The sequence below is a fragment of the Electrophorus electricus genome, chromosome 22 (assembly GCF_013358815.1).
Source record: "Electrophorus electricus isolate fEleEle1 chromosome 22, fEleEle1.pri, whole genome shotgun sequence".
Classification (NCBI taxonomy): Eukaryota; Metazoa; Chordata; class Actinopteri; order Gymnotiformes; family Gymnotidae; genus Electrophorus; species Electrophorus electricus.
Window position 1 is genome coordinate 7,673,418 of NC_049556.1, and position 15,273 is coordinate 7,688,690.

At 42.5% G+C, this 15,273-nt stretch overlaps 1 protein-coding gene across 4 annotated transcripts; it reads right to left on the reverse strand.

Moving 5' to 3' along the window:
• Window positions 1-5,490: 5,490 nt before the first annotated feature.
• On the reverse strand, window positions 5,491-15,044 carry znf341 (zinc finger protein 341). 4 transcript variants are annotated; one of them, XM_027018096.2, is made up of 16 exons: window positions 14,971-15,044; window positions 14,167-14,274; window positions 13,776-13,966; window positions 12,850-12,999; window positions 12,159-12,365; window positions 11,654-11,834; window positions 11,330-11,423; window positions 10,755-10,960; window positions 10,295-10,464; window positions 9,685-9,893; window positions 8,620-8,716; window positions 8,323-8,455; window positions 8,024-8,135; window positions 7,518-7,588; window positions 6,793-7,047; window positions 5,491-6,344 (listed from the first exon to the last, which is right to left on the reverse strand). In XM_027018096.2, the coding sequence occupies exons 2-16, from the start codon at window positions 14,270-14,272 to the stop codon at window positions 6,121-6,123; spliced, it is 2,406 nt and encodes an 801-aa protein (XP_026873897.2). In that variant the 5' UTR covers window positions 14,273-14,274; window positions 14,971-15,044; the 3' UTR covers window positions 5,491-6,120. The 4 variants fall into 4 exon arrangements, with proteins under 4 accessions (XP_026873897.2, XP_026873896.2, XP_026873895.2 ...); XM_027018095.2 differs by having other exon boundaries at window positions 11,672-11,834; window positions 14,961-15,041; XM_027018094.2 differs by having other exon boundaries at window positions 5,491-6,341; window positions 14,961-15,041.
• Window positions 15,045-15,273: the final 229 nt, after the last annotated feature.

A 15,273-nucleotide genomic window follows, 5' to 3' on the forward strand; every position in this document is an offset into this window, starting at 1 on the left:
GGATGGTCCTTTGTTTAAACACTTTGCATTTAAAATCATGAAGCTTATTTTATGGACTCACGTATCTCTAAGTGTCGCACCTGTTATTATAGCTACATTGTAACTCAGACTATAGAACAATATTAACTAGTTATGTCATGTAGTTAAGAATCTGAGATGGTTCAGTAAGATTCAGAGATTTGGTATTTTATAGTTTGAAATAACTGACATATGCCCACAATGCCTCATCCAGACTACAGTACAAGTGTGGGGGAGGGGGGTATCAGTTCAGCACAAAGATTTCACAATGAAGGGGTCCAAAAGAGTAGGCCCAAGCTAATATTATTTTATTATGATTACCTGTACAATAGTCAATGAATTATTACATTAAAAGTAATATAATAACAATAAAACTAATATTATAATAACATACCACAACAGTAACATTATGTGAAGACAACTAATGAAAAATAGTCTTCCACGGATGTGGGGGACATGGGATTCCGGTCATACAGCACACGTGGGTGGACCTTTTTGCTGCCTAGTTGGGACTAAGTCAGCAGCTATGGTCAGACAGTAAAATTATTTACCACTTAAATCAACTGCCAAGCTTTGTTACTAGAAATATTAGAAACAAATTAATAAAGTACTGTTATCCCACTATTCATTCAACATGCTAAGATTGCTTTTCTGCTTTAGTCGAATTTAAACTTCACCCAAAATAAAACTCACAAAAAATAGTGCTAGATCTAAGTTGCATTTTAAAAAACCTTTATACTTTATAAATGCTTATAAGCTTTATAAAGGTTGTCTTTTAATGTTATCAGCAGGTGGGCAGCACGCAAACTATAGGAGGCTGCAAGACCTTAACAAAATTACAATTACAAAATATATGATTAATGATAATTATGTTCACCAGAGTTTGCTCTGCATCGTATGACAACAAGCGCAACCTAAGGCAGCAAAGACAACAAATCACCCTTACCACTTGGACTCCTAAAATTCTCATAAAATAACAATTTTCGATTCAAGAAACAGTCGTTTACAACCACGAGCATAAAATGATGCAAAAACAACTCTCTTAATCGACTACGTTCGGCTATTTATATAATATAGCCTATAATATACAACACATAGCTATTTGCATAATTTGGCATTAGTTAAAACTGGCTTACAATCTCAGTTAGTTTTGCAGTAGACTATAGAGCCGATTATTAAGTAAAACGGGACAGTACTGTTTAAAACTGGCTGGGGAAGATATTTGTTTACTCTAATTTAAACAACAATTTAGCCACATGACAGGACCCGCAACAGTCAGATGGGCTAGCGAATTATTAACCACTTAAATCAACTGCCAACTTCTGTTATCATGAATATTAAATATTACAAATATTACATTATCACAAATATTAAGTATTAAAAAATAAATGTATAGTAAAGCAAACCTAAGTAAACCTATTATAAAGCATTGACAAAATCCCACCATTCATTCAGCATAGCCAAATTTGAACTCACCTCTGGAAGTCTGTCAACTGACAGAAGTCGATTTTCACTGGATTCCTTCGTCTATAAACCAGGTAGGCTTACATAACTGTAAAGCTTGTCTCTGTTCGCTTGTAGGAGTTCGGAATTAATAATTTGCGATCTTAACAACAGATTCTAATATCTAATATTGTCGTTACTTTCCTGCCTTTAGGACTACTCGCCTATACAATTAAATTTTAAGAATAACTGCAGTGTCAGTATTCTATTATATATGGCGTCAGAATGCGTGCGACGTCAAACGCAGACGGTGCACACCTTCACCATACCAGCTCATATTAAAATTGAACATTTACATTTTGTAGATGTTTTATTCAAGGAAAATGCTGTAGCATATTAATTCACTTCATCCTAATCCTAGAACACAAAGACAGACAAATATTTTACATCTAAATGGTAGATTTTTGTCTATGTTTTTGCTGTTTATTAAGATATTTTAACGGTATCAGCAGGTGGGTTGCACAAAAACCAAAGGAGGTTACGAGAGCTTAACATTTTCCATTAACTTCCTGTTTGTTCTCTTCTTCTGAAGCCATTCTATAACAGTGATGTTACCCAGCTCAGCCAAGGTGATTTCTTCAACCTTGTGTTTAATGCATGTAATGTAATGTGAGGTAACTTGACACAGTGTAAGGGTTGGTGCCAGGCCGAGGCTCCCTCCGACCACCAACGGGAGGTCTAGAGTCAGGCACACCACTAATCAGGCTTAACGCCCAACAGCTGGGCTAGGCCTATATAAGCCCAGTGACCCAGTCACTCAGTGTGGGGTCTTTGCCAAAGTTCTGAGCCAAGCTCCTAGCTGGTAACTTTGGGTATTGAGGTCTGTGAGCCCTTGTGCTACACCTCACTTCTTGTCTGCAAGGGTGTCCCTGTTTTTACATGTACTCTCCTGTCTCCAGTTTTCCCCCTCTAATCTGTCTCTCTCCCAAGGCTCCCCTTAGCCATTACAGTTCCTCCCTGTTTTCTGGTTTTGTTTGGGAAGTTTTAGTTTGGTTTTCCCCAGGGCATCAGGGCTGCCATCCTTCCCGTGGCATCCTTGGTTCTCCCTTTTCCGACGCTCGGCGTGGTGTTTAGTTTTTCTTTCCCTCTAGTTTTGTTGTCCTCTGTTCCTTTGAAGAGCGATATATGCGCAGGTCACTGCAGTCTAGCAGGAGTTTGTTCACCTCTCAAATAAACAGCTGGGGTTCGACTTCCCACCTTTGGCCATTTACTTTTCTTGCCCACCTGGTAGGCTGTCCGTGGTGTCAGCTAGCTGACCTGGGTTCCAGGCCACCTTACACACAGAAGATGTTTTTTAGATTGCTGATGTACATTTTGATCATTTCATTTGAAATGTAATGTGTTTCTTATCCCACATTTATAATGAGAGGCTGATCATTAAAACATGGACGTATAACAAAGATTCAAAGAGCACAAATTGGAAAATTCTGGGAAATCCTATTACCCAGTTTATCACATGGGAATAATATTCATATTTTATGAATATCTGAAAATCTCTACTATGTAAATTAGAGAGCATATCTAGACATGAATAGACTTCTGAACAACAAAATAAGCTACATGGGGCTAACATATGATTCTTGCAATGCCAAAGTGTCAAGTCAAGTCGAGTTTATTTGTCATTTGCATAAACATATAGGACAGTCATGCATTGAAATGCTTGTGGTGAAGCATGGGTAACTCCTCTACAGCAGTATTGACATTTATACATGCAACTAATGACAACAATATATTCAATATGCATAGACTATACAGAATATACAAAATATCCATAAGGTACAACAGCAGATTAGACAAAATAAACAATGCTCCTCCTTTGGACCCCACTGTGAATTCCACATTGAATTGATACCGGGAAGGACTGTTTCACATGCTGTTTAAGAGCATGATAGCCAGAGGGTAGAAATTGTTTATCAGCCAGTTTGTTCTGGCCTGTATGCTGCAAAACCTTCTGCCAGGGGGCAGCACATTGAGCAGGCCGTGTGCTGGATGTCTAGTTTGATTTTCCTCAGGCAGTGGGACTGATAGATGTCCTGTAAGGCTGGAAGTTTGTTGCCTATGATGGATTCTGCAGTCCTCACCACTATCCGGAGGGCCTTACGACCACTTGCGGCGGAGCTGCCGTACCACACAGCGATGCAGCCTGTGAGGATGCTCTCTATTGTGTATCTGTAGAAGTTGGTGAGGATGTCAGGGGGCAGGTCAAAGTTTCGGAGCCTTCGTAGGAAGAAGAGGCGCTGGCGGGCTGATCCCGCCACTGTGTTGGTGTGGAGGGACCAGGTGAAGCAGTCGTTGAGGTATACTCCGAGAAACTTAACACTACTGGCTTTCCACTTTGGCTCTATTGACGTACAGGAGAGATTGATCATCTCCTTCTTTTTATAGACATTGAGATGGAGGTCGCTGTCGTAGCACCACTTTGATAGGGCACTGACCTTAGGTCTGTAGGCTGACTCATCTCTCTCTGTGACGAGGCCTAGGATGGTCGTGTCCTCAGCAAAATTGAAGATGATGTTAGAGGTGAAACATATACTTATCCAAAAGCCTTTGCAGAGATTTTATTCTTCAGAGTATTGGGTAATTCATCTTCTATAGCTAACTATACCTGTTACTTGCAATGCTTTCCTCTCACTGTCCTTAAGTGATGCATTATTCTCTACTGTCCGATAGGATGCCTCAATTCCAAGCTATGGGCAAATTGGGAGTATCTGAATTTTGGTGCTGGCCTTTTCCCTGTAGGCTATTTAGATACCACACATACCAATCCTAACGGGAGGAGTCCGAGAACATAAAATATCAGCATTCCGACTCATTAGACCTGTTGGAAGCTGGATGAGAAGAAAATAAATTCAACAAAAAAAGTATGGCTTTTCTTTTTTTGTCCATAAAATGGTGCAAAGATGTTATTTAAAGTTATAAACACGCGCACAAATAACCTCTGCTCATGCACCAAACCGTTACGAGCTACCTCACCTCTGGGGTCTATAAAATAATGTTAGCTATGTATTTTTGCATTAAATCTTTTGTTTTCTATTTTTAACATATAAATTTGACATTTGAAGTGGTCATAATCGAAATATTAAAAATGTGAACAAAATAAGAAAGGCAACATTTTGAGGTTAATTTATAAGTAATTTGTTAACATTTTCACAACTACTTAACAGGAAACATTTCAACATTTTTTTTCAACGCTGAAACCTCATTTCAATGTTGAAGGTTGGTCAAATGCCAGCTGGGACTAATGTTTCACATAAAATGATGTAAACAAACATGAGTTTGTCTTGCTACGTAATGATATCTGCACACAGCACAAATTGAAGGACTCTTATTTTAAGTGAAAGGCTTTGTAGAAAAATAAGTGACCTTGAAAGCTGGCCAATGGCATTGCACACTTTAAAAAAATAAGATTTTTGCAGAAATAATGAAAACGTGGATGAATTATGCTTCGTGCATAAAAGAAAAAAATGAGCCATTTCTCGTTTCTTTCTTTTCCGATTCAGTGCATGAATCAAACATGAAGGATTGTTTTTTGTTTTCCTGTTAGGATTAGAAACGGAAAGCCAGTTACGAAAGGTACATGGACCGAATACACCAACTTCAGCTTAGTACTTTTACAGAAATTTTGGATGTGCTGAACATAAACAAACATGTATGTCTTTGGTGTTCAATTTGTTGCTTTAAAAAATTGCAGCTAGCTGCAGATCTGTGGTGAATTCTAATGTTAGAAATGCCTGAGGAAAACAAAGGAAAAAAACAAACAAACTCAACAACGAACTTGTTTCCTAAATTCTTTTAAAGGCATATTATCATCCTAAAAGTTTATTTAACTTTTATTACATTGTTACAGAGGTTTTTTTTTTTATTGTAAGTCTGCAATGTTCTGATTCAGATTTATTTAAAATGGAATATTCTGTTGTACCAGTTCCCAAGTTCCTCAAGTGCCCCAAAAATATCACCTTAGTCAACTTCTCACGTGAAGGCTGCCAGTTTTTTAATGTCATGGATAAAAAGACACTCATGTGCATGTGCATGTCTGTACATAGTATATCACAGCAAGTGAACTGGACCCTTCATTGCTTGAATGACAACAAACGCATATCTCTAATATCAAGGCTTATTAATAGTTGAAAAGTGCATGTCTTTATTTAGCAGCACAAATGCCCAGATACCTAAACTGTTTTAAAATGGATTCCAGCAGCTCCTGATTTTCTTTTGATAAAAAATAATAAAAAAGAAAATGAATTGTTTTAATATAAAACAAATTTCATGAATAATCCAAACCTCCAAAGTGGCAGAAATCCCTTTGTTCTGAATTTTTTCTTCATTGTATATATATATTTTTCCCCATTCTTGAATCCTGAGCCACTTCAGTAGGATCTCATTGATTATTTGTATTCACTTGCCAATTAACCAGTTTGGCAAAACTCCAAACAAATCTTGCCACCCATATACTGGCTAACGAAGATTAGTGGAAGGTTTGCACAACTGTTTCTTCTTATTGTTCAGCCCTGATATGTAGCAGCGTGAAGTATAGCACCAGACAAGCATGGAAAGCAGGATGGCTTGCATTAGCAAGACTGCTGGGACGCAGCCCCCCAATCACTCCACCGGGGGACTGAATGTGGGCTCTGCTTGGCCCGCACTACCCTCCAAACCATCCCTCTCTGCATCTCTGCCTCCCGCCAGGCTGTCCTCTGCTTCCGTCCCTAGCACTTCACTCACAGGTGGCTCTCCCTCGCCGCTGCAGTCATCATCCTCGTCTTCGTCAGGTGTCTCCGCATACTCCCCAACGGGCTCCTCGACTGTGGTCTCGCCGTCACCTGCTGGCAACAAGGTGTAGGAATGTATGCATGTATGCATGCACACAGACACACGCACACAGACACACGCACACACAGACACACGCGCACACAGACACACGCGCACACAGACACACGCACGCACACGCACGCACGCACGCACGCACGCACGCACACACGCACGCACGCACGCACGCACGCACACACGCACGCACACACGCACGCGCACACACACACGCGCACACGCGCACACGCACACACGCGCACACGCGCACACACGCACACACGCACACACACAATCTGACTAAATAAATTAAATAAATAAATAAAACTTGGAGCAAATGCCTTATAACATCAGAACAGGTGTATGCCTGTAACTCCTTCTGTAATCAAACATAAAAGCAATTACAACCCCCTCCCTTTTCTTAGCAAATGAGCATAGAAAGCCACCCCTCGATGAAACCTCCTCCACCTTCACCCGTTCCCCCGCCGCGCCTCCTCCTCCTCGTCCTGCTGCTCCGCCTCTCTCCAGCGTCTCCGCCTGCTGTGGGTGGAGCTGCTGCCAGGGGGCACCTGTGATCCCTGAAGTATTTGTGCCGGGTGAAGCCCTTGCCGCAGGTCGTGCAGCGGTGGCGGTAGCTGTTGGTGTGCGAGCGCTGGTGCTCCAGCATGTGCGCACGCCTGCTGAAGCTCTTCTGGCAGTACGAGCACCTAAAGGGCTTGAGACCTGCGAAGCCACACAGACACGCAGAGCACTGCGTCGCTTTGGTCACGCGAACCCGAACCGCACTCTGGCGACACTCCAGATTTAAGGGAGAAGAATAAGGTAAGCCCTTTGCACCCAGACTCCTCATCCTTGTCATTACTGATTCATTCACGGTAGTTGCAGAGTATATTAATAATTAAATAAAAGTTATAATTAAACATTTGATAGTCAGGCCCCATCTTGTTTACACTCGCAACATCATTGTGCAGGGAAAATTATAAAATACATGTCCAGCTCACACAAAAGTAAACCACAGTAGCATTGACACCCAGTGGTCATGTTCGCAGGCACCTGTCCACCTCCCATCCCTTGTAATGCAAGGGATGAGATGCGCTATGCCAAAAGTGTACACTGCCAAAGTGTATCTGAAGAATGACCTGTGCTCTGGGCCCTGTGACCTGTGCAAGATTCGGTTGTTATTCTCGCCTTACCAGAGTGAGAGAGGATGTGAGCCTTTAGCTTGTCGGGCCGGTTGAACTCTTTAGTGCAGCCCACGTGTGTCCTTTCAGAAGCACAGATCAACAAGCCATACGGACAACCATTCAGGACAAACTTCATCAAATACACAATTCATATGACAGTGTTCATGATAATATAGACTGGAGGATTTACAATGTGTGTATAAATATATAACAATAAGTTTACAATTGTACAGTGCAGTGGTACTGTCAGCTGTTATTTCTTTAGACTATTTTTTACATGCTTTCACACAAAATTCTTCTTAAATAGCAACGCTGCATGAAGTCTGATACTGCGTGACACTGTGAATGTGTAGCTTATATAGGCTCATACTGTGGTGCATACAAAACATTACAATGCATGGTACAATGGTCCATTGTACATGCACTTAATTACACACAGCACATAACCCCCCCCCCCCCCCATCTTCCTCCAACCATCCTCCCCTGACCGCTGCCCTCTGACCATGCAGCAGTACCTGAAAGGGCACTTGTACTTCTTAAAGGGTTCATGGATCAGCATGTGTCTCTTCACTTTGTCCTTCCGGTTGAATGTGGCCTCGCAAACAGAGCATTTATACGGCTTCTCCCCTGTGTAAGGAGCACCAAACAGTCTAGATAACAATGCAGCAGCTATGACTGAGGTTTGACGCCTTTAGCATGGATAGCTGACACTAGCCGAAACGCAAAATGAATGAGGGTTTCATTATGGCAAATTCTGGTCAGGGCTGGGTAGGCTTGACTTAAAGAAGGGGCGGAATCCCTGCAAAAGCCATACCTGAGTGTATCTGTGTGTGGAGTTTGAGGTAGTGCTCCGTTTTAAAAAACTTTTTGCAGATCTGGCATTTAAATTTCCCGCTCGCACCATGAGTGGAGAGATGTCTCCGGAAATACCTCTCACAGGGGAACACCTGTACATATGCATGCACACGCACAGACACACATTCACCCAGGAAAGAATGATACATCATTCAAAAGGCATCATCATTTTCCTATGAATATAGATTCATTTAATTAAAAAAATAAACATCAGCACTGTGGCGCTTTTAAGGGTGTGGCTTTCTGTCCCCTGTACCTTTTGGCACTGTGGACAGGGGTAGTTGTGGGAGGCCGTGATGAGGTGCTGCTCCAGAGCTTCCTGTGTGGAGTACTTACTCTGACACTTATTACATCTGCGAAGCAACAAGAACATCAACAATGCTCACCCCAGTCATCTTTACCACAGAGCCAGGACATGCACAATGATACACATTCAACAATCACTTTCTCAGAAACATTAGACACTAAAATGACTTTAGTAATGCGTGTGCCTTAAATTACTCCCTGTCCTTGTGTTAAGAATGCTCCACCAGCAGTCGTTCTGTGGTGACCAGTGACAAACAGGGGTTACAGTCTATAATGGTATAACTATAACATGCACCTTTAAGACAAGCATACCTAATAAAGTGAATGTAGAAGGTAGAGGGCAGGTATTTCTAATAAAGTGGGTGATGAGCATAGTTACAACAGTACTTAATTAAACTGCTCTTGATTGACTAGATCTAGTTTGGGCATGGTGCCAGATATAAAGTGGGTCCTTGTCAACACAGTGGCCACAGGTCATCCAATCTGGAGCTTCTAATCTGGAATACCATTGAATCCAAACCAAACTTTGGTGTGAAGGAGCATGTTGGCTGGTCACTGCCTACCCTGCCAGAAGCAGCTGCTGGACTGAGGTCTTCGTTTGCAGTCTTCAAACGCAGACTGAAGACCCATCTATTTGCAGAATATTTAAGGACAACTGACACTGCTCCCATATTGACCGACTAAATTAATACTTATTGTAGGGTATTGTTTACATTGTTTAACAAACTCTAGCACTTATTGTTTATAGCACTTATCATTAAGATAGACCTTATGTATTTCGCACTTCTAGGTATCAGCATTCATCCCTGTATTCTACAGTATTCTAGTTCATTGGTATGTTTGATTCTAACCTACTGTACTGTACTAGGATATATTCTATGAGTAAACGACGAAGCACTTTTGTGAGTCGCTCTGGAAAAGCGCATCTCCTAAATGCCGTAAATGTAAATGTGGTGGCTGTTTAAATTGAGTGGGCGGGGCCAAATATGGGGGCATGACCAGGGTCGGGGCTCACCTGTAGTAGCTGCTTTCCTTGCGTGGGATCTGCTGGGGACAGAAGCTGTGGGAGTACTGGTGCAGGCCCAGGTCGAACAGTGTGGGGAAGACCTTGCTGCACAGGTGGCAGCGGTAAGTCAGGTCCTCCTGGTGTGTGCGGATGTGCTCCAAAAACAGGTCCAGCTTCTGGAATGTCTGCGAGCAGGTCTTCACCACACACCTGTACACCTGCACAGAAACACAGGAGAAGAGATCATATCTACATGTATAGCTGGCACATTAGTTCAGGCAAGTTATCCAAAATGCTTAATGGAGTAAAATTGTTAAAGAGATTGTGCATAGCCCAGAGATACTTAAATTACAGTCCTTGAGGTCAAAATACTATAGATTTTCTACTGTCCCTTTACCTATGACTCAGGCCTGCTAATACACTGGTCAACCAGTCACATTAACTTCAATTAAATATCAGTTATTACAAAATCCAGAACAAGAATACAGATTTTCCTGACTCAACCTACACTTCACAGCCCAGTTTGAAAGGATTCTGGAAGGCAGTTCAGGTGAAGACCTCTGACCCCACTCCACCCCCTAACAGGGCTGGGAAACCCCACCCCCAAAGGTCTCCCCACCTGCTCATCCTTGTGTTGCGTCATGTGGGACTTGAGCTGGAAGTAGGTGCTAAACTTCACCGCACAGAACTGGCACTGGTAGGAGCTGTCAAGAAGGAGGACCTGCTTGTTCTGTGCCTGGCCGGGCACCTTGGGTTCTGCCTGGAGCTCACCCTTACTCTGCTCCACTGCTGCTGGGAGAACAGGGCTTTATGCGCACACAGGAATAAATACATATTGAACTTGTATTAACAAATTCATTGGCGTACATGTGAAATGAGCCCTGTGAGAATTTAGGCCTTATTTCACAAACTTAGAATAAGCTCAGATGTCCACCAAGCTGTCCAGACTTTCACTGGAGAAGCCCTATTGAGCGAGTAGGGTAGGGACCTCAGCGTAAGAATGCTGGACATGTGCATTAACACCCCTCTCAGAGACAATGGAAAACAAGGCAAAGATGGAAGAGAAAAGCGGGATCTACCCTGCGCCTCCTGTCCCTCGGCGGGGTGTGCCGCGCCCTCGTCGGCGCTCGCTGGGACCACCTTCACGGCGGCCGGCAGCCTGGTGGCAGCAGTGTGCACCCCCACCGGCCAGACCTTGTGTGTCTGCATGTGCTTCTTCACGTTGGACTTCTGGGCAAAAGCGCGGCCGCAGACGATGCACTGGAACGGCTTCTCACCCGTGTGGCTGGACATGCCAGGTAGAAACCACACCAGTGTCACCGTCACCCATCACAAACCACACTTAAATACACTACACACTCTTAACAAAACCACACTGGTTTAAGGCTAGATTTATACCTAAATTTAATGGAACAAATATTTAAAGTTCAATTAAGTCAAATTTTAGAAAATTGTGATTTTTTTTTGTTTGTTTTATACTTGTCATTTTATAATTAAGTGATAAGTCACCAGCAGAAGGCAGAACCGTGTGTGTGTGTGTGTGTGTGTGTGTGTGTATGTGAGAGTGTGTGAGAGAGAGAGAGAGAGCGAGAGCGAGAGAGTGAGAGCGAGAGAGCGAGCGAGAGAGAGACACGTGAGCTGCTTGATCTTTCACCTCCTGATGTGCTGCTGCAGATCGAAGTTTTTGGTGAAAGCTTTATCACAGAAATTACACTTCAGCTTCTGTCCTTTTGCTTTGGTCTGACCAACTGGGGAACAACAGTGATTATGAGCTTGACAGTGTATGCTTCTACACTACTTTATTAGCTTTTCATTTTATATTCCTTTTTTAAATAAACGGCCTACATACTGCAATACAATATTTAAGCATGAAAATTATATTTTTACTGTAAGCCTAGTGCTAACAGCCATTCTCCATTGAAGATTCCTGGCTAAATGAATGGCCCTTAAGGCAACTCTTGTGAGGTGGGCTTAGTACCATCCTGCGTTCTCTTGCCATTTCTGCCTTTCTTGGCGCCAACAGGCTTGTCATACTCAGCCAGCTCCGGCAGGGCCGACGTGACGCTGCAGCTTTTGGCTTTGGCTGCTGGCTTTGCTGGACTGTACACAGGAGCGCTAACGAACACCTGGCTCTGACTTTCCACACAATGACTAGTACCCTGAGACACGCCAATGCACAATCACACACACACGCACGCACACAAATGCATCCACAAACACACACATTTGCTACGGTTTGCAGAAGTGTCCCAAAGAATTCAAACTACATGTCAACTGACACTCCCCCCCCCCCAACCTCCATGTACATTACATACCACTACATAATGGTATGTTAGCAGCATGAACATTATACAGTTTGCTAAAAATGCAATGTAAACTTTAGTAGCTACCTAATTGACCAACTCTGTTACAAGCTCAGCTGCTAATCAAAAATACTTTCACTTTGATATGCTCTACAAACACAGTCAAGAGAGCTGCTGTACCTGAACCTGCTGGAATGGTTGGAGCCCCAGCGCATGTACCTCTGCGCTACCACTACCGGCCACAGGGGGCAGCGCGCTGTACACCTGTACCACCGAGTTGTTGTGACTGGAAGGGACCTGCGAGGAGAGAGGCTGGGATTGGCTAGGAGGCAGGGGCTGGGGGTGGTGCTGCAGGTACGACGCTCCACTGGGCATGCTCAGGTTGCTCTGGAACAAGAAAGAAAACTCCATTATCCTCCTCTCCTCTGGTGAGCATCTCTCCCAACTGGAAAACGAACATAACACGGAGGTGGGTTAAAGACACCACAGAATAGCAAGACTGCTTACAGCAATTGTGTTCTACTTATCTTCTCATTATCAAATCCTTGAGACATACTGTGGCTTTTTTTCCTGAAATATCGGTGGAGATTCATTTTTAATAGGCTGAAATTCTCAACTACTCTGCAAGAAATATCAATGAGTCACTTATAGAATGTTACAGCTGGCTTATATAAACTAAACGTGGCCATAGAGCTTTGACACCACTGATATGAGACACCACGCGCCATGTTTCCGGTCCTTTCAGGTTCTATCTGTGTAGGAGGTAAAGTACCTAGCTCACGTGTACATGATTGCAGGGACCGTGTAAGAGGGCAGAGGGCCCATGTACCTAGGTGGAGGACCTATGTAAGAGGGTGGAGGGCCCACGTACCTGGGTGGAGGCCTGCATGGTAGCCATGGGCTGATCCATGGACGCAAACGCAGAGATGGCCGACATGAGCACTTCATCGCTGACCAGAACGTTCCCCTGGACCAGTGTGTGTGTGAGGGGAGAGGGAGGCACAGTGATGTATGTGGACACCTACATGGATATGTGCATACACACACACACACACACACACACACACACACACACACACAATAAACAGTTGCTCACAAAATGAACTTCTGCATGATGGTTACAAAATGTACTTTCAATGTTTTATAGAAAATGTACATTGTACAGCTTCAAATTTAAAATTCTTATAATTACCTGTACTTATCCATTGTGGCTTAACAATGCAATCATAAAGTGTTTAGAATATGTAAACTACAAATGTATGTGTAGCCTGCGATCATGCAGCCTTTGATCATGTATGTACAAGTCCTTAAATCTAAATCTTTTTTTAAGATAGAAACTTTAATACTCCAAACTTTCATGATTGGTTGCCTAAAACCACCCACTTATTTTAAAAATAGTTGTCATTTCATAAGTACAGTTTTTTTTCTTTCAACTGGAATATTTTAAGTATTTATTAATCTTGTATAATTTTAAGATCATATTCAACATGTTTAAATTTGGTTGAATGCAAAATGTATACCATAATAAACTGTTCTCTAAAGAGTCTGATATAATATTTAGGCCATACTGGCCACCCATGTAAACCTCTATCAGTATATCAGCTGATATATAGCAACAGGTACCTGCCTGTTTCTTAGTGGTGGGTAAAGATCAGCTGTACCTGCCTGTAAGCAGGTGTGCATTACAATCACCTGTCTGTGGGTAGGTCTGCATTACAATCGCCTGTCTATAGGCAGGTTTGCATTACAATCACCTGTACCTGCATGTAGACAGGTGCGTATTATAAGCAGCTGTACCTGTCTGTGGGCTGGTGGTTGTGGCACAGCACTGATGGAAGGGATAGATGTGTAGGCACTGCTGGAGGCCAGGGACACGGTGGCCAGGGAGGGGGCGTTTGGCTGGCACTGCTCCCGCTTGTGTGTCATGAACGCTGACAGTGAGTTAAACTGCTTCTTACACTTTCCGCAGAGGAATACGTCATCATCATCTGTAAAGGAAACATCAACAGCTCTGTAATCATAATCATCTTTCTTTTAGCATTAGCATAAAGACAGCCTAGCAGGGTTTGCTTATTTATTTATGTCTATTGCAGAAATACAATGCTTGCAGTTACTTGTTACAGATATTTAATGCTTAAGCATTCGCTCTGCACATCTGGCATTGCACAAAAGTGAAAATGTTTCTCACCCATTGGCTGGATGGTGGTCCCTGAGACATTTTGAGTACTGGGATCTGGCACACCACCTTGACCATCCAATAGGGACTGGACAGCAAGCACTGTTTGGTTGTCCATGCCTATACAGGAGTAAAATGAGGCTTAATCAATCAGTCTATTAGTATCTGAAAATATAAACATTGATGATTAATGATATGTGTTCGAAAGCAAGACCATTCCTAATATTTCATAAAAATAATTTATGGCGCTGTGGAACAAGGCTGATAACAGTAGGATCTGAAATGCTAGTCGCTAATTTATATGTAATTGTAGGCATACACGTATTCAGGCTTGCACGGCAGGTTTTACATTGCCTAAATAAATGGGAAATTGTTTTTATTATTGTTGTTCTTAGCTTGTTAAGGTAGGTCGTTCTGGCTTTTCCAACCATACGGCTCTCTCCCTCCGCCATTTTTCTCTCGCAAGTAGCTGTTGTTTCAGTGGTACTCCCTCCCCCTTCTCTACGAATCTCAGCACCGGTGCAATAAAAGTAAAATATCTTAATAAACTAAACGAAGACTCCGCACCAATATCAAGCATACAAACTACATATTTGTTTACTTCAGTAACATCGACAAATTTAGTTTTACAGCATCATAAACAATTCTTCTTGATGTTGTTGCTCTGAGAGTAGGAAAAAAAATACGGAAGAGAACACGTCTGCTGAATGAACGCTCCGGTTTTCATAGGATATATCAAAGCAAATGTAAAACCCAGCCGCCGATCTGGAGGTGATGTTTAATGTCTAAACATTGTTTATTGCTACCTTCTAGCACCTCAAATATGGCCTGCGACATCTTGAAGTCTTCTACGACGGAGCAGCACCGCTCAATTTCAAGGCGCTTGCGTGGGCAACGCAAACGTGTGGGCGGAGTCTCGCTTATTTATACCTCGAAGAACAACTTTTTTGCGCGTTTCTGCGTTTTGCAGTCTCGATCTCAAATTCGATCTCAAAATATCTATACGATACATTATTTTTTTCTAATGAGAGGAGATACGTAGTCATACTCCTGGTCGTGAAAAGACAATGGAACATAAAACAAAAATATTTAATATTTAATTCACAAAAGGGCATAGTG